Source organism: Numenius arquata, chromosome 2 (assembly GCF_964106895.1).
Source record: "Numenius arquata chromosome 2, bNumArq3.hap1.1, whole genome shotgun sequence".
NCBI lineage: Eukaryota > Metazoa > Chordata > Aves > Charadriiformes > Scolopacidae > Numenius > Numenius arquata.
Window position 1 is genome coordinate 19,179,926 of NC_133577.1, and position 26,188 is coordinate 19,206,113.

The following is a 26,188-nucleotide window of genomic DNA, read 5'->3' on the forward strand; positions in this document are numbered from 1 at the left end:
TCAGGAACAGACTGCTCCATCGTGGGTCCCCCACAGGGTCATGACTCCTGCCAGGAAAACTGCTCCAGCATGGGCTCCTCTCTCCACAGGTCCTGCCAGGAGCCTGCTCCAGCACCAGCTTCCCACAGGGTCACAGCCTCCTTTGGGCATCCACCTGCTCCACAATGGGGTCCTCCACAGGCTGCAGGTGGATATCTGCTCCATCGTTAACCTTCACAGGCTGCAGGGGGACAGCCTGCCTCACCACAGAATGCACTGTGGGCTGCAGGGGAATCTCTGCTCAGGTGCCTGGAGCACCTCCTCCTCCACTGACCTTCATGTCTGCAGAGTTGTTGCTCTCACATATTCTCAATCCTCTCTCCAGCTACAATTGTGCAGGTTTTACCCCTCCCCACCTTCTTAAGTATGTTATCTCAGAGGTGCTACCACTGTTGCTGATGGATTCAGCCTCGGCCAGCAGTGCGTCCATCTTGAAGCTGGCTGGCATTGGCTCTGTCGGACATAGGGGAAGCTTCAAGCAGCTTCTCACAGAAGCCACCCCTGTAGTCCCACCACTACCAAAACATTGCCACACAAACCTAAAATACATAAACTGAAACTAGAGAAGTGGAACAGTATTTCTTGCTGAGAAGAGAGAACGTATGCGTACATAGGACCAAGTTTTCTAAACACTCATCTCCCATTTAAGTATTATCATTTAATGGGTGCTCAGCTGAAGTCTATTAAGTGATGAGCCCTTTGGAAAATAGGTAGAAAGATTACACAGAGCTCGATCATGCAGCCCTTACTCGGGAAAATATTCCCAAGGCTGTAATTCACTGCCCCATCTATCCAGTTTGAGAGGGATCGATAACTTGCCTACCCACAAAGAAATTCTAGACGCAGCAAACAACCTAGTTTTGTTGCTTACTTGTCAGTCACAATTAATGGCCTCCTGAGTCAACAGGTGAAAGAAGCAGGATTTTGCTCCCATATTCCTTTAGGCAAACACAATATAGGACATGCCCTCAACGCACTCTTCCTTATCAAGCTATTGATTTACTATAAATGCTGTCCTTAATATCTGCAAGTCATTCACCCGAGTCATGCGCAGGCACTCATAAATGCCTCTATTTTAAAAGGTTTTTTGGCATTAAGGAAGGGGAGGAGAAAGTGGTCCATATGCGTAAAAGAATGAAACCGTCTCCCTCCTTGTCTAACTGTGAAAAGCTTCTGTGAAAAAGAACAACTTGCAGACAATCATGAAAACATTTATCCCACACAGATTCAGAGCCAGTGACAGCTCCCTCAACGCAGTCCAATCTTCAGTGTTAAAGCTGCATTCAGCTCGTTAAAGACCAAATGTCATCAGTGTTTGAAAAGATGACTGGTCTTCAAAGACAATAGCCCACAAGAGACAAAGTTAATTTCTATGTACCTTAACTAGATTTGAGCAAACGGTACTTTAGGAATTCTATCTACAGCATGATTTAAAAGGGTTATAAGCTATAGCATATCTTTAATGAGCTTAGAGATAGAACACCATTTATTGTCTTATTGCTATCTGTTGTTCTCATCTAAACCACAAAAGTTTGTCTGCAATTCCTTAACCCTCTGCAAACTTTTTGTAAGTGGAATCGTAGCAGGAGTGATAGAACAGTGTAGCTCCTAGCTATGGTACTCTCCTTAAAGCAGGAGATGCAAAGAAAACCCAAACCAAACATCTGATTAACTAGCTTTGCAATGGGTCAGTCACACTTGGTAAGGAGACCCACATGGTTTATTCTGGAAGAAAGGTCTAAATGGTCCTCCGCCAACAAAAGTGGTGACGATAGAAAGCTGTTATCTCAAGCAATGGACATGGGGCCTTAGTGCAGGAGCTTACCCTACAATCTAGGGAAGTCTTTCCTAGAAGTTGATGGCCAATAAAGCAATCTGAGCAATGCCTGAAGCATGTTCTGTCTGGAGCAGAAACACACAAATCAAACTGATTTTAAGAGGAAGAGAGCAAGCACATACATGCACTTTGAATGCTGTGGTCAATGGAAAGGTACACTTCAGAGGAGCAAAAGCATCGTTTCTATAATGTTCAACAGAAAACTGTTCACCATAAATACAGTCATACAAGTTCATTGGGAAAGTGATTTAAACAGGTTGTCAGCTGACTACTTCAAAATCAGGAACAACTTGCTGTTTCCCAGATATAACCTGATTGTTAGCACTCAGATTCCTTGCGTCACGCAAAGAGGAGCAGTGGCAGCACTCGGAAGTGACTTGCGTGATATAAACCTCTGCAAGCCCCCCCCAACTCATTGTTAACCTAGGGGCTCCAGAATGAGCCATACTGGTATCATACATTATAGTATCGCTTCTGCCGTATTGTGTAAACATATAAATTAGCACTCTGTATGAAACCTTTCCCACAATTCAGCAACTCTTTTGGGACAAGTGTTTTTGTTCCCTGTAACCTGGCTGGTTAATTTACACTCCCCTCTATCCCTCTCCCCCAAACCCTGTTAGAGTACCCTGATCAATGAAGCTAAGGCGGGTGAATGTTAAGTAGTAAACACAAAACCCCTACACCTCACAAGTTTCACTCAGCTATTCCTATCACCTGTCACAAATACGTACCCTGTGCTGGAAACAGCTGACCAGAAATACTTTGTTTTTACTGCGCTACTCGAGAGCCCCAGAAATACTCCGGAATTCACTATGCCCAGTGCTGCACAAAAAGATGATACCTTTCTTGACACAAGACCATCTTAAATTGCAGGTAATGAAAACTCTTCAACACAAACCATGCGTGCATATAACAGCAACCAGCTAGTTATCACAGCGTTGTGTTTCTAGCATGAACCTGAAAGCACAGTCCTGTGCTCAGAGGTAACGGACGAGGGTCTGACTTCAATTTTGTGCTGATGCCGAAATAAACGCAAGGGAGCTCAAAACAGAAGCGAGAACCACGGACCTACCCCAGCCTCAAATTAGAGCTCACGGACTCTTCATGTTTAAATGCGAACTGAAGTCCTACTCAGCCCGCTTTACAGGTTTCCATCTGCTTCACGCTCCTTCACCTACGTTCGCCCCCCGATACCCGCAGTACGGTTCCGGCCCAAGCCCGGTGAAGGAGCGGGCGAGAGGAGAGCCCGCACCGACGCCCCGCACCCTGGCCGGGCTCCGCGGGGAGCGGCGCAGGCTGGGGCGCGGACACCTCCGCTCCAAGCCACTCCGGGCAACAGGTTGCCGAGCCTCTCCCCACGCTCGCCGTAGCGAGCGGAGGGGGCGAGGGATCCTCATCGCACCCCGTTTCGCCAGGTTTGGGGCAACACCGAGGCGGCTCCCCCGGCGGGAAAGCGGGGCCGGCGACACGGCTGCGGCCGCCCGCATCCCCCGCCGCTCACCTCCGTCTCCATGGGCTCCACCTCTATCCCTTTCCATAGCTCCAGTAAGTGGGCGATCGGCATGCTGGGCGATGCCTGCCAGAAGCCGGGATCAAGCAGAAGGAAAGCGCGGCGGCCGCCGAGGGAAGCGGGAGAGGAGGGAGGGAGGGAGGAGGAGGTGTCAGTCGGCGCCGGGACAGCCACCGGAGCCCGGCCCGGGACCCTCCGCCCGCTCGGCAATATGGCTCCCCGCCTGCCCGCCGCCGCGCCCCGGGGGAGTCCGCAGGCGGGGCGCGGCCGCTCCGCAGGCGCGGAGGCAGGGCAAGCCGACGGCGACCGCTCCGCAGCCCGGCGACAGAGCCCCGCAGCCCCGTCCCGTCCCTCCCGGCCGCCGCTTCGGCTCGCTTTTAAGCGAGGGGGAAAGTTGATGCCCAGGATGCTGCGGCGGGCGCTGCCATGGCAACCGCAGCGCCGTCCCCCCCACACCGGCACCGGCGGGGAGGGGGTACCGCACCCCGAGGAGCCCCGCTGTGTGCCAGGGAGGGGAGAAAGGGAGCACGGCTGGGGCGTGAGGGGGGAAATAAAATAATAATAATTTTTAAAAAGTATTCAACTGGCAATTTCTCACACCAACCACCACCACCACCCCCCCCCCCCAATTCAGAACGCTGGTATCTTGATAGGGAGTGCAACTAGCAGAAGGATATCTAAAGTTTACCAAGCCCGATATTATTCCAGCCTTAAAGAATTATCTTAGTTATCACTTCCTTTATTATTTTATTTCTTTACTGTGAAACCTGTAGTAAAGCCTGTCTATTCAGATGCCATTTCCTCCTCCGTTAGCTCTCTCTGCCTATTACAAACCATACTAGACACATTGCATGACACCCATCTGCACAGACCATGATTTATGCAGATGTTGGTCTGGACTCTCCTCAAAGTGAGGTTAAAACACACGTGTTATCTTGTTCAGGCGACTTTATTATCATGTTCTGAGAGGTGTTAACTGCTAAATAAGTCACTGCTCTTCAAAGAACCACTTCAGAACAAAGGGTCAGTGTGCAAAGTGCATTTTTCTTCTGCTCCATGCTCAAAAAGCCACAGTTTATTTCCATAGCAGCAGTGCTGTACAAATTCAGAGCAAGTTTTAGTGAATAACAAGAACTCTTCTGCCAGCCTACAAAGAAACATTCGAACAGTCTTCTTCCTCTGGTCTCATCTCAGCTCCCTCAAACTATTTAACATGAATAAGCTTCCCTGTAAGTCTAAATGCCAAGCAGGGTTAGGAAAGAAAGGAAAATTCAGTAACCATAATAAAAAGAAAAAAAAAAAGTCAGACCTCAACCAGAGCTACAAATAGAACTGTGCATTCAGATACTGCTGCAAGAACTCAGTCTTGTACTTCTGTGGTAGAATCTGAACACTTTTCCTGACATCTGTGCCAACACTGAACTAACAACTTGTAACACCAATTATGCAGCTTCATCTGCTTTACAGATTGAGCAATTAAATATCTAGATTACTGGCTTTACTCACTGCTCACACACACACAAAAAAAAATGTGTAGTGGGAGTGATGTCAATCACGTAACAGACACATACCTGGAATCAGAAGCTACAGTATCTGGCTGCTACATACTCCCTGGCTCTTGTGTTCTGCCCCTGCTTCTTCCCCAGCACCATGTGAGAAGCAGACATACTTACTGCCTTTAACTTGACATGCACACTCTCCCAAACAGCCTGGTAGTGCCAACAGCTGCGAGGCCAAAGCCAAGATCAATTGCAACAAATTCAGAGCACAAACCACACTTGCTTTACAAAACCCAGAGACCTCCAAAGAGACACGTGTTCCCAGAAAAGATATATGAAGATTGTACATGATTGTATCATGTGTCATCTTGATTTTTAAAAAGCTCTGATTTACTGGATTGCATTTTAGCCTTTGGGACGCAAAGCTTGGATGCAACAGGCAGAGAGCAGTAACAAAGTGTCTGTAATAACAGGGAAGTGGGGAAGTGGGACATGTCCAGGTAATCCTAGGGGAGGGAAATCAAGGTAATAAGTTTGGAATCATTGCCTCTGCAGTCAAGTCAAAAACACATGCACGCAGATCTAATGTTTTTACATCTTTTCAAAGAACTTCACTTAATTCTTGAGACATGCAGTTAGATGCTTCCTTTAGTATTAGTCTATTACCAAACTGGGATATCAAAACCGCCAGTATATTTCCAGCTCTGTTTGATCAACGTTAACACGCATAAGGTAGAAACAAAGAAAAAAAAACAAGTGATGAGATTTTGTTATTGCTTTAGCTTCTAAGCATAATGCATGTATCCTGCAGTAGACTCACAGTACTCTTTCACCAAGATATGAATTGGATCTGAATTAAGTGTTCAAGTTTATTGGATTAACCAAAGCATGCATTTCATATTCCATCCCTTATCCATATCTAAAGAAAAAGCAGAATTTTTCAACATCAGCTAAAAAGAAATTCAAAGAATGTAGTTTTCAGTCATTTTTTTCCCATTTATTTTGTTGCGTTTACTTATCAGAGTAATCCCACTGAACTCTCTGGAGTTGTTTCTGCCTAGAGATTTTGCAAGAACAGGGTGTCCTTCATTAATAAGGATACTGATTTTCTTTTTAATGATTTAAGTATTCTTCCTCATGAATAAAGACTGTGGCAAAGCATCTTTAGATGTCTACAACCTTCAGATTCCTAAACATTCAGCAAACTAAGTTCTCCCATATTAGAAATGGGCATATTTGATGTAATTAAGAAAAATTTGAAACAAAAAATTAACTATGCAGTGCTAGAAATAATTGCATCACTACAAAGTGATCAGTCGTTTTCATCACAGTAACATCTAACAGTCAGCCAGGACCAACATTCTTTAGTATGAACAGAGTAGCAGAAAAATCCATGCTTCCCTCCCCAAATCTCCCTAAGATCCACTTTCAATTCCTTTTCTGATCCAATGTCTTTGTATGTCACAAAATTTGGAATAGGCCACTTCCAAAAATACCACATTAATAGCGGGATAGAGAAATAGAAGGGAAAGAAGGGATGGCTACATGGAACGTAGCAGAGGCAAGACACACACAAGGTAACGGAAGTTCAAAGCAATTGGTCTCTGAGGACCACAAGCAATCTAGTCGGAGCAAGAAGCAGTTATGAATTTTTTCTCCTAAGGAAAGATTAGTTAACCACATTCACAATTTAGCTGAAGTAATATTTGCAGATATGCTAACTAGGCCAAGAATTGCAAGAAGATTAGTTCAACTTGCTTCAAGAGTGTAAAAGCATTTTTATCTCCTGTGTAACAAAGCGCTGGACTACTTACATGGTGATTTTTAATCTATTTTTACCTGTCTCCTGAGTACTAGCTAATGGCTGCTGCCAGATGCAGAGTGAGGGATTAGACACATCAATATTCTGCTGTGTTATGGTAACTCCTACACTGGCAGGAGATATGCAAGTACAGAAGAAAATTTCTTGAGAGCTTTGTCTATAAATTGTATTAAGATACTTTACACTAATAACTTACACCTCCATTCCTTTGTGAGAAAGGAAAGTACTATTTCCCCAATTTATGCACAGAAGGGAAGAGGTGTAGAGAAATATTATTTTCTGTCAGTAACTCAACACACTTCTAGGTTCAGTGTTAGGTTTCATGTAAGCACCTTGTGCCAAAACTCATGCATTCATCTGCACACACATCTTCACTCAAAGCTTGAGCTACAGCCTGGCAGAAAAGGTTTTCTGTACTTAGAGCAAGGCCAAAACAGGTACTACTGTCACAGAAGCCATCAAAAACCCCTCTCTTCTTCAAGGGCATACCCTCTGCGTTTACATCCCTCTTCCTGCTTGCCACAGTGTAAACATCACCTGTTTGTGATGAGAGGCTGGCCACACTCTCACATTAGCATCATCTTCCTAACCTTTTTTCTTTTCCCCTTTTTAAAGTTTCAATCAAGTCTTCACCCAAGCAAAGCCTCCTTTCCTGCACATAGCTTTTTGGGTCAAGGCTGACACTTCCCTGTCTGTTCAGCTGCAGCACCATGCCTAAAACTTAAGTTTCATATTCAGAATCTCCCAGGCACACAACAGCTACAGGGACATTTTCTTAAAAGATGGATTACCCCAAGTGCCAGGTCTCTAAAGTGTCAATAGCATTGTAGAAGGAAGGAGGGGAAGAAAAAAAAAAAAATCACTAGGGGCAAAGTAGTAGCACTCCCCTGTCCCTTTCAGATGTTGCACTAAAGAACATCCAGCCATTGGAACGCATCAGCTCTCTGACACTGCTCTTGGCTGCCAAAGGGCTCCTGGAAAGCCATGAATGCTCAACTACAAGAGGCCCAAACACTGATCATTCCTTAATCTCCAAAGCAATCAGACTGCACAGTTAAATGTGTGATGAAGTTTCCCCAAGGTTGCTTAAGAGAAAACAAAATAGGAGCAGAGCATAGCAATATTACCTGCAGACTACTTCAGTCTCCCGAGGCATAACAAGAGAGTTTCTTTGGTCCTTTCCAATGATTCCTGCTATAGGCTGCAGCTGAAAAGGATGGACCTCCTGGGGCAGAAAGAACTGTGCTCTGCAGCACGTACACACATACAGATTTCAAGCAAGCAGCTTTTAGTCTCTGTATTCTGTAGGATATTCATACCTATGGAATATGCACATGTATTGTCCTCTCCAACATACAAGCACAGATTTTGGAACAACACAGGAAGATTGAGTCACACTTAGAGAATGCTTCAAAATGCATCAGTTGACAGTAAACGGTTGGCATAAACCAGAGGGAAACATAGAAGACCTGCTGCTGGAGACCCTTCAGCTAAAGGATTGGTCACCCCCTGTGATGAAGGCAACACTGCTGCCAGTGCGCAGTGGCAGAAGGCAATGCATACACAGATCACACACAAGCGGAATCTCAACAGTAAGTGGAGATATCTGAGCACATCCCAGTGATCAAGTTAGATTCACGCATCCCACTATCACATGTAGACCCATCAACAGCCTCTCTAACGTACCATAAAATGCAGCCTTCTAACAGGGAAGTAGAAGGCAAGACCATAGTACTATACTAGCCTCAACCTGTCACCACAGCATCCCAAGGATGGAAAAACATGTTGTTCATGACTAGTTTCCATAATCTGCGAAATCAAGCCTGTATTGGATAGATGAAATCTGTAGTGGATGGTTAAGTGTCAAATGCTAGAAGTAAACTAGTAAAAGTAGGGCAGGTTTTAAACTGCACAGGAACCTTGCATCATTCTTTGATGGAGGGAAGTCTCAGTTGCCTATGCTTTTTTGGTTTTCATATCAAAGTCATCAAAAGCTCTCTTCCTGACTGAAAGCAAGCAAACAAACAAAATCCCCCACTACTTTTTCCTCCCTGAGAGCAGATGTTGAAATGCTTTAAGCTCATTACTAAAACAAGATGACTACATTTCCTCAGCAGAAGCTGTCTTTGTTCAGTGCCTCAGCATTAACTACTTCAAGTTCAGCACTTGGATGTTCAGCACTTGTGCAGAAAATGGAGAGAAGCATGAAACACCACCTACACGTTTCAAAGTGTGCAAGGCACAGGGGAAATATTGCTTATGCCAACATAAGAGATGTCCCTAGTACTGCTAAAACAGTTTACTATTTAGTTGTTAAGTACGTGCCTGGTTATTCCCGAGAAACACAAAGGGAAACAGTGGCAGATAAAAGAAAGCATTCGGTATCAAAGTAGCATGCATCTGTCCCCTGTGAAGCTTATAGCTTAACATTTTCAAATTAAAATCATGTCTGCTCTATATCCTGAAACATTAAATGCTCAACACCAGAGAGAAGGTCGGCTTAATTCTTAACCTATGCAATGCTTTGGCTTCCCCACCTGTAGTTAATGAGAAGGTCTATATGAGTCTTAAAATCAGCGCTTAGAGAATAACGATGGTAATTGGGCTCCTTCAGTTTTAAGGGTGCAACAGACTGGTATTGTCCAACCAATCTGGTGCCCCTGCAGAACAGAGACAAAGGATGCTAGGAGCTGTAGAAAAAGGAACACTTTTAATATTAATCCTTGCTAATTATCTTCATTAAGGCTGCAGGTACTTGATACATCCTATATTAATCAGTTCTTAATATTGCTGGATAGTTGTATACTGGAAGAATTACCTTGGAAAACAGAAAACCTAAATCAGTTATCCGGAGTAGACCAACCTCTCTCAGTACAGACACGGCCTAGATGATGTCCCCAGTAGGGCTAAGTGGCTAGCACAGCAGGAGCTCCACTGTGTTTCTGCACCCAACACCCAAAGCTTGTTAGCCTCCTTGCCATATGAGACATTAACCACGTGCAGAGCTAAGGTGCCAAACACAGGCTGGTCTTACCTGCTACCTCCTGCACCCAATAAGAAATTAAGGGACTCTTGCAGCAAAGGTGCTGACTTTCAGAAGCATTCAGTCAAGTAACCTCTTACAGAGCAACCCCCTGTGCCAGCTCCTGGGATATTCCTTATTAAAGTGATAATTCCCAATTACTCTAAAAAACATCAGTTAAACAGGTTCAACAAAAATTAGCTGTAGTGAAAACTTTCCTGCTGCACAAGGCTATGGTAAGTTTTGTGACTTCACATTTTAATCTTACAAGCACGGAAGAATCTATGTTTTCCCAAAATACATTGCCTAATTCCTCAAGGAGCAGCTCGCAGTGCAGTAGGGCAGGGCCACCAAGGACACGTTCCTATCTCTGCTCAGTTACTATCGCAGCAGTGGCACCTTGGCTGAGAAGGGGGGCTTCTGTTTGTCACTTCTGTCAGAGGTAGGAGAGCTGAACACAACAGCTCAAGTCAGGCTGGATCAGGGCTTGCCCAGCAGCTGCAGCACAGCTTGAACTTTTGCTGCAGCCCAAAACAAGGGAATGGGAAGGGAAAAGAAAGACAGTTGCATTGCCCTCAATTTGGAGTCAGGAAGACTGATTTGGAGGCAATAGAGCAATCGCAGGAAGGGGACAGAAGGGAAAGGAGGAGGAGGAAGTGTTTGAGCCAGGGTCTCCCTTTACTTACCCTGCTTTCCATGCTCGCTGCATCCAGAGGCATTACCACCCCAAAATACCCCCCTTCCCTCCCCAAGAACCAAGGGATGGTTCTGCCCCCTCAATGCCATGGCAGTGGGGCACACTGCAAGGCCCACAGAGCACAAGGGAGAGAGATGGTAGCTGCAACCGATCGCCTGTCAGAAGTGAGCCTCTACTTCCAGCTGCTTAAATACTTCCTTACTGAAAATAGCAGGAACAGCTTTTCTGTCTCACTCAGACAATGCAGACAGGAAGCAAAGATCAAATTTTGGGCAGAAGCACCAACAAGACAGCAAGGCAACAAGTCAGCATCTCACCAGTGTGGATGTGGCTGGACGGAAAAAGGGTAAGAGCATCTGTTCTACTCCAACATACTCAGAGGGAATTGAGACCAAGAAATAAATTTAGATCTTCATTAACCTTCACTGATGGAACAGACCACTCTTGCACAGGTCACTGTTTCTGTCAGTAGATACATTTAGAAGTACAAGCAAATCAAGATGATTTTCTTCAACTTAATTACATAAAGTTATCATTAGTTTGGCTACAGAACAACATTATTTTGGCGACAGAATGCTCAGGAACTAAATTTCCCATATAAACTTTCAAAATTCAAAGAATTGACAACTAAAGACTTACATTAGAGAAAGAAAATCGAGGAAGTAGGCTAGGAAACATTGTAATAGCAGAGAAGGTAAGTGCCTAGAAATATATAAAGAAGTATCAGGAGACTGCAAGCAATACTTCTCAAGCATAAATCAACAAGGGTAACATTAATGTGACAGAAGATTATACACTGAGTCATAGAAATCCACACAGTAATTTACCCAATAACCGTGACACAGACATTTTAGGTGACTGAGGACAAGGGTACCAGTTCACTTTGGAGCACACTTTCATTTAGACCCTGATAAAGATGCACTCTGCTTAAATACATCAAGATGAAATAATAACTGTAGATAATAGTGTTCCCAAAAGAAAAATCCATGTTTCAAACAACATTTGGGAAAGTAACAAAATGTCAAGAAAAAGGACTTTCTAAATGCCATTTAAATAGAGCATGTTGTGTTCATTAACTGCCCACTTTCTGTTTAATATGTCTACTGGGACAAAAGAAACTCTTCCAGCCATTAACAGACACATAAGCAACTTTTCAGTAACTGCAATGATTTTTACAGGAACACTGGGGAAGCTAAAAAAAAACTCATTCAAAAAATTCTCACAGAACCCTTCTGGCTTTGGCAGAGTGGAGGAAGCTGCTCCCTTGAGCAGAGAGAAGGACCAGGTGGGTTTCGTTCTTGATTTACTTTGGAGGCTTGTGCATGCTGGTCAATTTTCACTCAGTAAATCATGATCTCACCTACTCAGAACAGGAGCGAATGCAGCACCAACTGAAGTTACAGTGACATACTTCAGCTTCACAAATTCCTCTTTGAGGGATCTAATCTACAGTCAGAAAACTAATAAAGTCTATTCAAAATAAACAGCACCAATCCTGTATTATTACAGAAGCTTTGTAATGTCAAGTGTTCTTAGTTTCAAAGAAGCAAATTATTTCCTCTCAAACAGAACATGACATTCAAATCAATAAGGACCACAGAAAGCACACACACAAAATAAATAGGAAATCAAGAATGTCTAACCCAGAAACGAATATGCAGTATGATTTCTTCCCCTTCAACCACTTAGCATTTTTGTCTTTTTAAAGATGACCTTAGTGTGAAGGCGAGAAAGCAAAGTAGAGCTACTAAACATTGCAGGTGTTATGTAACCAATTCTGGAAAAAAAAAAAACACCAAAACCGCAAGAACAGTCTTTTTTTTTTTTCTTTTTTGTGAATTTCTCTAGTGTTTTGAATTTTAAAACCACAGAAGTAACAGTTTTTGTGGTTGTTTTATTTTAAATTTGTCACACGCTGTATTTTGATTACTTTTTCCCAGATGAATACCACAGTAGCTGCTTATTTTTACAGACAAGTATGAGACCACTGAAGTACAGCCTTGAATATCTGAGCTCAAGAAATGAAGTATATTATAGATGATGATTGAAGGCTTTGTAGATTGGAGCCCAACCTGCATCTATCAACTGCACAATTCTGGGAAGAATTCCTCCTCATCACTGCAGTTGCTAACAGCAAAGGCGAGAGTAGGGGGGAGAGCTGAGGACAGAAACCACAGACCAGAGCTACAATCGTGTCACTCTGCGAGAGTGAACGGAAAGCCAGGCTATGCGGCACAGCTCTGTACCACCCCCACATAACTCACCCTATTTCTTTGGGGAAAAAGAAAAAAGTCAAATAAAGCAGCCTGATGGGCAAGTTAGAACCATGCTGTACAAGGGACCAAACCATTTATCGTTTGCGCTACCCACCAGCACAGAGAGACACCAGCTGCAATAGAGTGATTCTTTCCAAAACAGACAGTATAGGTCAAGCAAGTGCTTCCCACAGCAATATCACTGAAAAAGGGTTACTTGCCCAAACCCAGAATTCCTACCTACCAGCAGGACAGGAACAGCCAAGGCTGGGACAGGGGTGCCCACAGGCAAGCCAGTCATGCCACACAGCCAACTTCCCTCCCCACAGCACAACAGCAGGATAGCCCGGATAGAAGCAGCACCCTGCTCCCACAGGGCATACACTTTCCACACCGGTTGCCACTTTTTCAAGATGAATAAGCCAGGCCAGCAGCACATACCTTCCTACCTCTAGGTGCCCTTCTTCCCCCGCCTGAGAAGCAGCAAGGAGACAGAACTGCTCAAAACCACTTCCTCACCTTCACAGATTGCAGTACAACAGCTCCAGGAGCCCACCCTGATGATGCTCTTCAATATCCACTGTATGGAACAATGGTTGCTGCCCCAGAGTACTGCCTCCATGATACAGGAGAAACCACAGACAGAAGCAGAGAAACTCCCTACCTCCCCAGCCTGCTCTAATTTATAGCTTCTCATTAGTATAGCGAGGGCCACCTGGGTGAGGGCCAACTGGACGAGGGCCACCTGCTCCTGGGCTCCAGAAGGAAAGAAAGATGCTCCTGGTGTTAGTACTGTGAACACTTTTTGGACTGGAGTTTTCCAGAAACAAAGTTTCCTGGGAAGGTTGGAGCAGTTGCTTCCCTGCCATGTCAGCACCTCTCAATAGTCCTGCTTGCTGTGGGTTGGCCGCAAGTCCTCGCCTGGAGCAAGGGCAGAACATTTGTAAGAGGAGAAACACCGAGTGCAGGCACCCATGTAGTCTCAGATCTGGCCCATGGGGGTGTCAGTCAGATGTGCACTAGCTCACTGCTGTTTTGATTCAGTTGAGTGTTAAATTATAGTAATAGTAACTCACAGTGCTTTTTTGTTGCCAACAATAATTATCAGGAGAATGAGGGTATAATAGAATAAATCCCAGCTAGTAAAACAATCTGATGTTCTGAGTTACTGTTTTCCTGGGTTTTCTCTTATCATCCATTTGCTATCTTGCTATCGGTAGAGCTTGAGAAGCTCTGGTACATGTACAGATTAATACGTTTGTTCCACTATTCGTCTGCTTTTCTTGACTGTAAGTAAAATTAAGCCTGCAGTAGAATTTTATATTTGACTGATGTTTGATGTCCCCTTATAAATTATGATTTCCACGATCTGCTTCGAGAACCATTATGTGTCACTTTTGCTTTTGTATTTCTAAAAAAAAAATAAAAAGAAAATTCAAATTACAATTTTTGAAGCAAGGCATGAAAAATAAATGCCTGCCAAAGTTGCTGTATGAGCACTGATCAATAAAAGCTTACTTGTATTAGAAAATAAATGCAGTTGTTCTGCAAGAATAGCAGAATTTATTATCATAAATTTCTTCTAAGGCCACTTCCAAGAAAATTTCAAGGCCTTATGCACAGGAGACCAAATGAGCCTGACCAGCAGCTGGCCAAAGGCATAACAAAAAGAGACAAAAATTAGACCAGAGTTGTAGCGCTTCCACAGCAGTCCTCAACCAGAGACTGCAGGGTGATGGTGACCAGAGGCAAAGCAAAGGTCTTAGCTTTGACCGTGCAAATGAGGCATGATTTTCCTTGCAAAGATCAGGATTCTGCAAGAGCAGTCATGCTTCTGGATTTCAAAACAAAGCTCCCTTGGCCTCATTAGAGCCATTCAAACAGACACATGGTGCAGACTCCGAGCTGCTGGTACGCACTAGACCTTCAATTTGCTTTTCAAGGTTTAGCAAGCTTGTGTAAAAAACAAGGTCATAGCAGAATGAACAAGAACAAAGGTTCAAGTTTAGCTGGATTGCACAGACTCTTGGTCAATTCAGTTTTGGAACAGTTTGGTAAAAATCCCTCACAGCATTCCCATCTATCCTCAATAAGCCGTAAAACAAAATACAAGGGATAATTCCTCCCTCATTCCCCAACTTCATTTAACATATTCACACTCGTTCATTCTTTCACGGAGAGAATTTCCCACTCTATCTTCATTATGTCTATCTGGGTCTTCAAGGTCTAATTAACTCCTCCACAGAATGCTTGCCTTCAGCTGATTTTTTGAGGGTAAAGTTGGGAATTAACCCTAAATATTCAGCTAACCTGGACCATCCATAGAAATGCCACCAGTAAGGACTTTAGGGCCTTTACAATGATGACAGAAGTCCTGTGCACTTTATCACAGGAACTCCACGTTCAATCAACTCTTCTCTGCAGGGAATATCCCCTTGGCCTTCTCCAGCAGCAGGCTGCACCAATCCCTTTTGTATGCAGCCTTTGACCCAAGTAAGCTCCTGCTTTCCACCTCTACAGGCTGTACACCTTGAACTGCCATTTCTATAAACCTGCTCTCATCTCTGTGCTTCCCAGGTGGCTGCCAGGCATGGGCTGTCTGATGCCTCCTGTAGCAAGTGTGCCATCCCAAGGCTGTGGAGTGAATTGCTGTGAAGTTTTCCGGTAAGAGATGCGTTGAGATTCTTTCCATCCTTCGAATTATAAAGCATTTTTAAGTTTTCTAGAGGCAAGTATCAAGTTCAGTGAAGGGGAACTTGATTCTAAATTATTTGCATTGCAGAGTGACATCCCTTATAAAACTACAAAACCAAAACCTCCCCCAAAACCCAAACAAAACAAAACACAGGAAGACAGAAAAAATAATGTTTGACAATCACAAAATAATTATGAAATAATGAGAGTCCAGATTAACTGGCATGTAGCTGTTACTGTATGAACAGTGCTTACTCCCAGCACTTTTTTTACCTCATACCTTATTCTTTTATATGAAAATGTTTTCAAAGAAGCAAATGAAAAGAAGTGTACTGCAGGAATTGCCTTTCCTTTTCAGAACTGCAGATCTGCTGCCGCCTCACACATACCCCACACTTCCTACTCTCCATACCCTGGCAAGTATCCTTAATTGTTATTCTCTGACTGAAGAAACATCTCAGTCTTGCTGAAAAAGCTGCTTAACCTTCCACAAAAGATCTGAAAGTCCACTGAGAAGTAGAGAAGAGCCAATTCATGACCGTATTTAGTGTCTCAGACATTCAGCAGATGAATAGGAGTCCGGAGACACAGTCCTGTTGGCAGAGACTTGATCGTGGGCAGAGGGAAACAGCAATGCAACCAGCTGAATCAATCCAAACCAGGCTGCTCTGCCAGGTGAGGGACTCTAATCAGTGGTGGGAAATGTGGAGTCTCTTGGGCAAAAAAGGGAGCTAAAGAAAGGACTCCTACATCTCAAGTGAGTGTTTAGTCCTGTAACTAAAGCGAAGCGTCACCTTATATGGGATTCCTTACTATCTGTGTTGCTTTTTTGTGTATCATTTCCTTATATCCATCTTTCTGAGGATATTCTTTTCAAAGTCATTGGGATCTCCTGCTTCCACTCGGCATTAACTGAAGTATTTTTCCACTTCCATGCATCAGAGTTATTGCTCTGTCTCACACATCCTCAGACTTCCTGCCAAAGCTGTCCCAATTTAAGCCTTTGTTTAACTTACCTAAGTCATCTTCAGGCAGAAGTATCACATAATAATATTACTTTATGGTAAAAGTAGGATTAGATCCTACCTATATTGGCCTTGCAAATTACCTTTAAGACCAAGCAAGATCATAGGATCAGAGCATATTGCAACTAGAAGACTGCAAGTATTAGGTTAACTGCACAGAAGGTAAGCAAGAGTTTCTATTGAGAAGGACACTTAAATCCACTGTTCAACCACAATCAAGTGAAACTGCAATGTAAGTCATCTTCGTGCAAGCTGAAATAGGTGTCAGTGCCCTTAGGGCTAGGGCTGGTTTTACACATGCATAACCTCTTCTAGACCTTTCCTCATAGTATTAAGGTACAAAAAAATCAAAATGATGCTTAGAGATCCTCAAAAGATTTTAAATTTAATGACTTGCCTGAGGACTGTACAAACAGGACTTGAAATTGAGGGTCAGAAGTTCCTTTATTAGTGTCAGCCAGAAATGCAGTTAGTTTTAATGACTTGCTTGGCTTCAGAGACCCTAACATCACTGCAATCACAAAGCTATTTATAAACCTTTTTTTTCTATGTAAACAAGTCTGTATCTTGCATAGGTTCCCTCAAATGCTGCAATATATCCGTGGAGTGGAGAAAGAGAAGTCGAATCTCTCTAGTAAACCAGTCTTGTATAGTGAACAAAGAACAAAGAATTGTAGCTTTGCAGCTGAACAGAACTGATCAAAACAATAATGTTTTAGCAGTTCATGCACTTCTATAAAGCCTGATCTGGAATTACATTGACGAATACTTCATGCTAGCAACTAATATCTGCTACGTATATCATCTCTAGCCCATAAACCTATAGAGGCAGACAATATCAGAGGGACCAGACTTACTTTGCAGATGGCATAAACCTGATTATAAAATTACTGGACACATTCTGTTCTGCTGTAATTGCATAGTTACAATGGAGAGTAAAATCCAGCCCTTTCCCTTTCCCAAACAAGGGCACAAACAATTTTTCAGAAATTGAATTTGTCTTATTTCCCTGGAGCTCCTTAAAAAGTATTCCACTTAATGTTTTGGGTTTTTTTTAATTTTGATTAGATATGGTTGTTTGGGATATAGGTGGATGGAAATTAGGCAAAGAATGACAATTAAAAGGAGTTCAATATTAGCTACAGTCACCGAAATTCTAGAACCTACTTTATGCTGAATATCTTTATGCCTCTTCTCTTCCCATTCCCTCCTTTGTGATTGCAACTTAGCTACAGTTAATTATACGCAAATGTTATTTTGCAATGGTTTCCACAACAGTTCTGCAATGTTTAATATTCAGATATGTATTCTTAGGTACCTTGTTCAATGAAATTGATATGCATGTGGTTATTAAGAATGTCTAATTTATGCTCTGATTTTAACACCGTAAGGATGGCTAACCTGTATATTGTCTAATGTAGAAAAAGTTGTATTGCTTTAGCTATTTTAATAGTGAATTGGCATAATTTCAGCTTTATAAATTGTTAAAAAAGTAGTTTTATCTTAGAATTTGCTGTTTTCCAAACCCCTAGGTTCCTACCTCACATTTAAAACATAGTGTTTTAAATACTTTCTTTTCTGCTTCTACTAAAAGTATTCCTAAACATGCTTCCACTGCTTAAATGCTAAAGTAACGGCTGGCTTAAATGTTCTAGGAATAATTATACACTATCATTTCTGTAGGTCACCAATAAGTCATGTATGTATCTCTGAATATTCATTCAGCTCAGTTAATTATGGTTTGGAAAATGTTATTTTCTCATGTCAGGATATTCTGACTTGAGTAATTACGGGTAGAATTTCCACTCTAATATCACCAACCTCATTATAAGCAATAATAAAGCCTCACAATAGCCTGTTGAAAGAAAAAAATATTATCCTTGTTGAATAGCATATAGAAGAAGGCATGAGACAGTATTATTTTCAAAGTGTCTTAATCACCTGTCTGTTATTGCTGAAGAGGCAAAGGCTTACCTGAATAATTGATATCTCAGTATCACTAAAATCAGACAAACATTGTTTATGACATCCTAAATAATTTGCAAAACATTTTTACTAGTTTTGTGGCAATTCACCTCAAGACATTACTGTGACATGGTTGACTAGAAGTTTCTTACATAAAGCAATTTAAACCATTTCTGTGACTGTATTGTCTTGCAATATAACATGACCAAGTAGCTAAAAGTCATGTAGCAGAAAAAAAAACCCAGGCAAACAGCTGCCCTGACTTAGATGTATATCTAATTACTAGATCTCTCAGACAGTGCCCTCCAAACAGTCTTAAGAGACAATTTTCTCCTTTGGCTCCTGCTCTGGCCAGAGAAATCTGTTGCTGACCAAACATACAAACTCCACCATAGATCACCAGTGGAGTCAAGTAACTACTTTAGGTTTGGCTCAGCCTATTCATCATGCTCATGCTTATCTCACAAAATAAGTAAATAGCTGTTATAAAGTTCTTCTTCAGTTCATTTACTTCTTTTTCGCATGATTTAATCGACTGGATTAATCCCTGTGAAACTCCTACCTGTTTTCAAACCTCTGACACTCAAAGACCTAGAATCAGAAGTAAAATCCACCAGGAAGACCAGTGCTTTCTGCAGAATGACCCTGCCCTCCCAGTTGCAAAGCCCTCTCCTGCCTCACAGCAGCTCTCAAGGTGCAGAATTGATTTCAAAGAAAACCTCAAACCTCTTGCAAAGCTCTAGGGAAAACAGCCCACATGCATCAGGCTTCGCAGCCTCTAGGTGGGCTCTCAGTTTTTGGGAGAGCCTGATACAAGAGCTTATTCTGCTTAGTTAGAAGGAAAGTTTTTCACTCTGGAATAACCCAAGTCGATCAGAACTGAAATTTGAAGCAGTGTCTCCTACAAGGCAGCACATTTCATTAAGTTTAGGAAAGTTTTCTTAGGGGCCAATGTTCTTACTTGGTGGGTGCTTCACAGAAACACACTCTTTGGGATGACTGACAGCACAGCTTTCCACCAGCTCCAGCTTACAAGGTTTTCAAGGACAGCAAAAATCATTCTCCTCATGGGTGATGCACATTGTCTGGGGGAAAAGCAAGACTTGTAAGTGTTTCAAAACATACCCTGTCTTGATGTTATAAATCAGTACATTTTGAACTGTGATACGTGGCACTTTATTTTCAGACTGTATTTTTCTTGCAGTCAATTTAATTGTAAAGCAGCACCTGTAGGAACAAAACATTATTATTTATAACTCAGCTCCCTGTCACACAAACCAACCTTCTGCCAAATCCCCTACAATACTATGCAACAAAACAGAGCAGCTAATGCTGCAAATCTAATTTTACCAAATACATGGAGCACGAAATGAGGTTCTGGTCGTGGCTGGCTTTATCTCTGTGTAAGCTGCAGCAAGCCACTTTGTCCTTCAGTTTCATCCCCTCTTCTGTACAAACCAGAATAAGGCAGCTGATGTAAATGGGGCAGAAGTTCAGATCAGATGCACAAGTAGTCCCAGAGTTTCAGAACGGAATTGTCGGAAATGCTGATGTGTTGATCCAGCTACAGAATAAGCACAGCTCTGCGTTGTGGTACTTTTGGAACAGCAAATGTCTTGGCTGCATTAGGAAAGCTTTCAGGTCCTTGCTGAAGTCTAGGAAAGGCTCACTGGGAAATAAAATTCTGACTTGCAGAAAATGGTTCTTCCAGGACAGAAATGAAAATGTAGTCAATGACCACAGTGTGAGCAACTGAGATTCAGAAATGTTCTGGATGAGTCCTGGAACAAATTGGACGTTTGTCCAACCTGGACACGGTTGGCATATCAGCTGGTTTGCTGGTCTCTTCTTCTGACCACATCCCACTTTTCACTTGATGAACTGGAAATGATTTCTCAAAACTAAAATGTTTCCCAAAAAGATCACAACTAGCAGAATCTGGAACTGCTTATTTTCTCATATAAATTACACCAACTGTACAATTTTCTCTATTTTATAAACTACCCTGAAATGCTTCTGAGAGAAGGTCACATGGTAGTTAATTCCAGTAAATATATAAAGTCCAGAATAAAATTCAGTAATAAACTGGCGCAGTCAGGCTGCATCAAGGCATGCCCACTGTCTTAGGGTCTTTGTATTTAATTCTGTGGAATAAAGAAAATGAAGAAAAAATTGCTCCCTTCTTCCTATGGAAACGTAACTACTTTTCTAAGGCAAAACTACTTAATTAACATGCTTTTCTCTGCAAACCTTTCAACAAATTCTAGTTGTCTTGGAATACCAACGTCTCTTAATGAAACTGAAGTTGACTGAGACATTTCAGGGAATGCTCATGTAAATTCTATTTTCACAAAGAGTGAGTACAAGGCACAACCTCTCAGTCTAAATATGAATAATGCCAAATGACCTAGAAGAGAAACATGCTGTTACTGAAAGCAGGGAGTTAAAATGAGAGCTTTACTGTAAGTCATTTGGGATGCAAAGATTATTGATTAGCAGAGTCTGACTGTGATTTGTTCAACCGATAATAAAATTTTATCTTAAAGCAATAGGAGCCCCTAGTGCTACAGCTGGAACCAATAGCATTGGGCTTCTCTGCTGTAAAGAATTTCAGGGAAAAAAATGTTAAGCAAGTTTCTGAAAAGCAGCCTCAGCCTGGTTTTCTTTCTCTAAATCTAGTCATGATTCTACTTAATATTTCACTCTGAAATTCTTGGCTAAATGGAAATAATTTTATTCCAATTCCTCTTTTACAATGTATTATTATTACCCCAATATTGGTAATTGGCTTTTGGCAGCCTTATTACAGATTAGACAATCTCATATAAAAGATAAATATAGCACAAAACTTAGAGAGAGGAATGGAGTTGAAATCATTAAAAATTGCAATCATAAAAAATTGAATCTTTGTATTTAACTAAGTGTACTTTGTACTACTTATGTCACTGAGCTCTACTGGAAAACTCCCAACATTTTCCAAGGTAAGCAAACACGACAAACTAAGCGTATCAAATATTACTTTTTCTTGCTGTTTTTTTTTCTTTTTTTTTCTGGCCAGTGTACTGGAAGTCACTGGCTGCTAAATCAGTTCTTATTGCATTATCCAAAGTAAAGCTTTCTCTCATTCTAGTCATCACAAAGGCAAAACCTTAAAATAGATTGCTAAGAAATTGCCAGTATAAGATATATTTGTCACACTCACTATCTAATTTCACAATGACCTATGATGACATAGTGCAGTCGGATTACCATAAAACATTAGGATTGGAAAAAGATCTCATTAGAAGTTCTTTATAAAGAAGGTAGTACTTTTACAGAATAACAAAGAAGCAGCTTTTTCTTTCAAAATAGCTAGTAAAATATTCCTTTGAGAAACTGCGATAAATACCTGCAATTTAAGTTCATGTAATTCCTCCCTGATTGACTGTAATGAGTCTCCATTTGTCTTGTACACTGAATACTTAATTGCTGTGTTCAAAATGACATCAGGTTATTACAGTGTTCAGTATGTCTGAAATGAAAAGTTATTAACTGGCTGATTTGCAAGCCTGAAAGGACTTCAGAATCTGTATTAAATAATACATTATTTATATTTAAGGATTATGGAATTGGCTCCATCTGGCTCTTTGTGGCTTATAAAACAAGCTGACAGTAACTAAAATTTCCACCACTGACCGCTGGTGGCTTCCAGCAGAATTCAGCTGGAGAAGGTGAAATGAACAGAAATGCCACTTACCAAATTTTAAGAGATGGATGTGAAAAAGCCTGTGTGCTTCTTGCAAGATTTGGAGGAATTTAGGCATGCAAATAATAAAATCTATTCTTGGGAAATTCTGGGTCACCTGACACCTAGTTCTGCAAGGTCCTCGCTCCCACCATTTTATTCTGACATCCCCCAGGCACTTGGAGATGTGCTACTGAGGATGGCCCATCTGGATGAGGAGGAGGTGTTCCACACCCAATGCGCTCCTGCCTGCTCAGGTTATTCCTTCGCCTACCAGTACTTGGGGCAGCTTCCTAAGAGCCCATGTCACTTAGACTGACAGGACGAAGTTCCTTGCAAAAGGTAAAAGCCATTGTATTTAACACAGAGCTGAAAGTGCTGGTGCTGTTTGTTTGTAGGACTCACCAGCAAGGGAAGCCGTTGTCCCTGCCACAGGAGGGAAGGTCCCTTGTACTCTCCCCTTGGCAGGGGAAAACAGGGATAAAGATTTCTTTTTCCTCCTTGAGCATCCAATATTTTGCACAGGGCCTCCTTCAAGTCTCTCCTTGTGAAGCTGTGAAGAAAACTGGCTGCAATTGCTTAAAGCTGAGAGAAACTCTGGGTTCTCATCTCTGCTACAGAACCTGCTAGGGTGTTTTCTCCAGAGCCTGTTTGTAAGCAGCAGAAACCTCTCCTAGGTAACTGGAGGACTGTGGCTATGCCATATGACCCAGCAATGTGTATTTACAGTAATCAGTGCTATCTGGGCTCCTGCCAGGAACGCCATATCTCGTTTATCCCAAAAGGCTCAGGGAGGGCTTCCCCAGAGCAGCTGGGCATAGCCCCTTGCCACCCTGGGAAGGAGCCTAATTTAAGACTCAGTCCAACTATTGCATTAGTCATTCCTCTGCAGCGCCACATGGTTCCCACCAAGTAAGCACTAGGAGCTCAGCTGCTGAAACCAGCATTTTGGTTCTGCTGTAGGGACCAGATGTTCTAATTGCCTCCAAAAGCCATGATATTTTTAAACATTTAGACTTTAATTACTTGTCCAGGGCTAGGGAGGATGAAATGGCCCTCTGTAGACAGCAAATGCAAGGAAGTCCTACTTAATGTCCTACTTAATTCGTGGGGGACTTAAAATTGTCATCAGATTTCAAGTTGAATTTCATTCGCAGGGGGATAGTGGCAGAGCTAAGTAAGAAAACAGATACTCTGATTTCCCTGTTCTCCCATCTGCCCAGACAGACCAGGCTATCCGTGCCGTTTTTCTGTTTAAATAATTATGGAGGCCCCAGACTGTTAACTGATTTAATGAATATCTGGTTTTGCCATCTTTTTTAATTAATTTTTTTACACATTTTTCTTGGTCAGGTGTGAGTGGGATAGCAAGCCTGTTAATCAGCCAGACATGCCAAAAAACAGGTGCTAAAGGGATAACAAATAAAGGATTACAAGTTATCTATCAATATGCCTACCTTCCTCCAGACCTCCAGTGATCCTTGCAGTCAGAATCTCTCAGAACAGTAATAGAGGGTGAAAAAGGGGGAAAAAATAGATATTTATTTTGAGTGTACTTCGTCCATGAGATTTAAGAGATTTTTCTCTGTACGATATCTGTGCCTTCATAAATGGTTTGGTTACTCTGCAAGATCAAAGAATGTGGTGCATTTATTCCTCAAGTCACTGAGAATAATGAAGAGAATCGAAAACAACATGAGGCACTAGAAATGAGAGGGTAGTTTGTGTCCCAGAGCTTATTTGTTACAGTGATCATCCTGCAGCAGGCTTTAGAAATGACAAGCTGCTTATTGAGTCCCACAGAAACTGAGAGGATGAAATCTCTTAAAGTATCGTGGGTCTTGAGGATAACTAAGGCAGGGCCTTGTGACTACCTCAGTAGGATACCCGCATTGTAAGCTGGTATCCTGAGCGACCAGGAGACAAGAAAGTGGTCCCCACTTCACCCATCAGTCAGTCAGCCTCCTGACTAATAAATCCCGGACAAACACATGCCCCAGGCATTTGGCAAATACCCGCAAAACAGGGTTTATGAGGAGGGACGATCCCTGCACAGTACTCTTCTGAACACAAACCCGCAGCAGCTGTCGCTGGGAACCGATAGCACAAGTCATCTGGACACACGCAGCCTTCACAAGCATAATTTAACCTGTGAAATCTTGGTACGGGAGATGGATCCGTGGAAAGCCGATGTGCTAAAATGACAGAACTCAGGCGATGCGACATCTCTTCCAGGGTCTGCTGGAAGCATGCACAGCTTCTCCACCCTCAGCTGAGCACTTTGGAAAGAGAGAAGCCTCTCTCCAAAGCTGAGAGCGGCAAGTTTTACTCAACGATACTAAGCAGAAGAAAGAGCTCTAATGGCGGGTACCCGCTGGGATGCATCGCACTTGTTTATAGAGACTGTAATTATCACAGGGTAACTGCTGTGTTTTTAGTTCTTGCTAATTTTGTTTTGGCTCATCTTCTCTGATTTACATGCAGAGCATGGGTCTCTAACGCAAACAACCATTGTGTGAGTTACAGAAAAATCTTAAGTGAACAGCCTGGTCTGGTAAGTGAGGCTGTAATCAGAAAAGTATTTCTTACAGGCAGCACCATACTTCAGGTTGCTTAAGAATATTCTATCACCTGCCTAAAAAATTTTCTTATCAAATATGGTAATTTTACCTTCTTTTTTCTAAAAGATTACTGAAACATCAGTCCTTCAAACTGAGCACAGTGTCTGAGTGTCAGTGCTGTGATCTACATGCTGAATATATTGATAGGATTCATACCACCAATCTATGGCCACGGTTGGGCTTGGCTGCTCTTCAGGTCTATCTAATCCTCGCCCGATCTATGATGCTCCGACGTACTTTGGGGTAAGGAATAATGACGACCACAGCACAAAAACGTAAAATAATCTGCCCATCTCCCACATCAGGTCTCACTTAACAGTGAGAATAAGTGAGACCATTAACATTCTTATTCTCCAAAGCACACGAAATTGAAACCCCTTTCTAAAATTAATTATTTATATCAACTCTAGGTGATCTACAGCAACTTTGTGGAGCAGGGAACACTTGCGCACAGGAAGGGAAAGCATGCAGTGAGCCTTGTAGCAGCAAGACAGTCTGAATTTAGAATAAATACAACATTCCTCATCATTGATTGCTCCATTCCTGAGAAAGTGACTTGCAAAGTCCTGGCATTTTCCCTTTGCACCATCAGTACCATCACCAGGCAGCAATAACACTGTCAGCAGCACTGTTAACCTTCTGTGGTGCTCAGAGCCAAATCCAAACACAGCACAGCTGCCTGAAGCGCAACCACACCAGAACTGAGGTGCCCAAATTCAAGAACCCATCCCTGTGAAAATCTCCCTTCCCCACTGTAAAACCTGCTGCTTTGCTGCTGTGGATGCCCAGGCTGTCCCCATTCGTGGGACCCGACTTGCAGCGTGTCGACGTGCTGCGTGGGCGTTGCAGTCCTGCCGCCACTTTTTCCCTTCCGATGGGCCCGTGCCACCTCCCTTTCAGCCTGCAGAGGCAGCTCTGCCTATCAGCTGGGCAACAGCAGCCGGTCGCTACCCCCACTAAGAAGAGGAGCGATGGGGAGAAGTCCCCTCTGCTTCTCCCATCTCCTGTTCCTGTCGGCAGTGGCAGGTCAGCCTGCTGCTGGCAGGGACAGACAGACATGGCCTCAAGCACAATACACACCCAGAGAAACCGAGTAGAAACTGCTTTTTCAAATGTTGTCTTTCCCTCCCCCTGTAAACTTGGCTGAAGCTGGGCTCCCGTGCAGCTGAGAGAGACTCAGTGGAAGACAGTGAGAGAATGAGAGAGAGAAAAGAGCCTGCCCATGTTCTAGGAAGAGGGGCTGTCCTTGGGAAGGGGACAGCCAGCCCGTGGTCTAACCAACACGCCAAGGGATACTCATGCATCTTGCGTAAGAGAGCACACAGACAAAGGGTATAAACTCGCAAAGTCTCTGTGGAGTTGACTAGTGTTTTAAAGCTCTGAGACTGCACAAACAACCCCCCTGCTGGGATTTAGTCAATTTATTTAATGAGGCAGAAAAGAATACAGCCCCCATCTTCCCCAGGCTGTGATGA

At 42.8% G+C, this 26,188-nt stretch overlaps 1 protein-coding gene across 1 annotated transcript in view; it reads right to left on the reverse strand.

Moving 5' to 3' along the window:
- The window catches only part of RPS6KA2 (ribosomal protein S6 kinase A2), a 298,477-nt gene extending 294,742 nt beyond the window's left edge, over window positions 1–3,735 (reverse strand). Inside the window, exon 1 of the mRNA XM_074168576.1 lies at window positions 3,381–3,735. Within this exon, the coding sequence (XP_074024677.1) occupies window positions 3,381–3,443 (63 nt within the window). The 5' untranslated portion in view covers window positions 3,444–3,735. The remainder of the gene's footprint in view (window positions 1–3,380) is intronic.
- Between the last annotated feature and the right edge of the window lie 22,453 nt (window positions 3,736–26,188).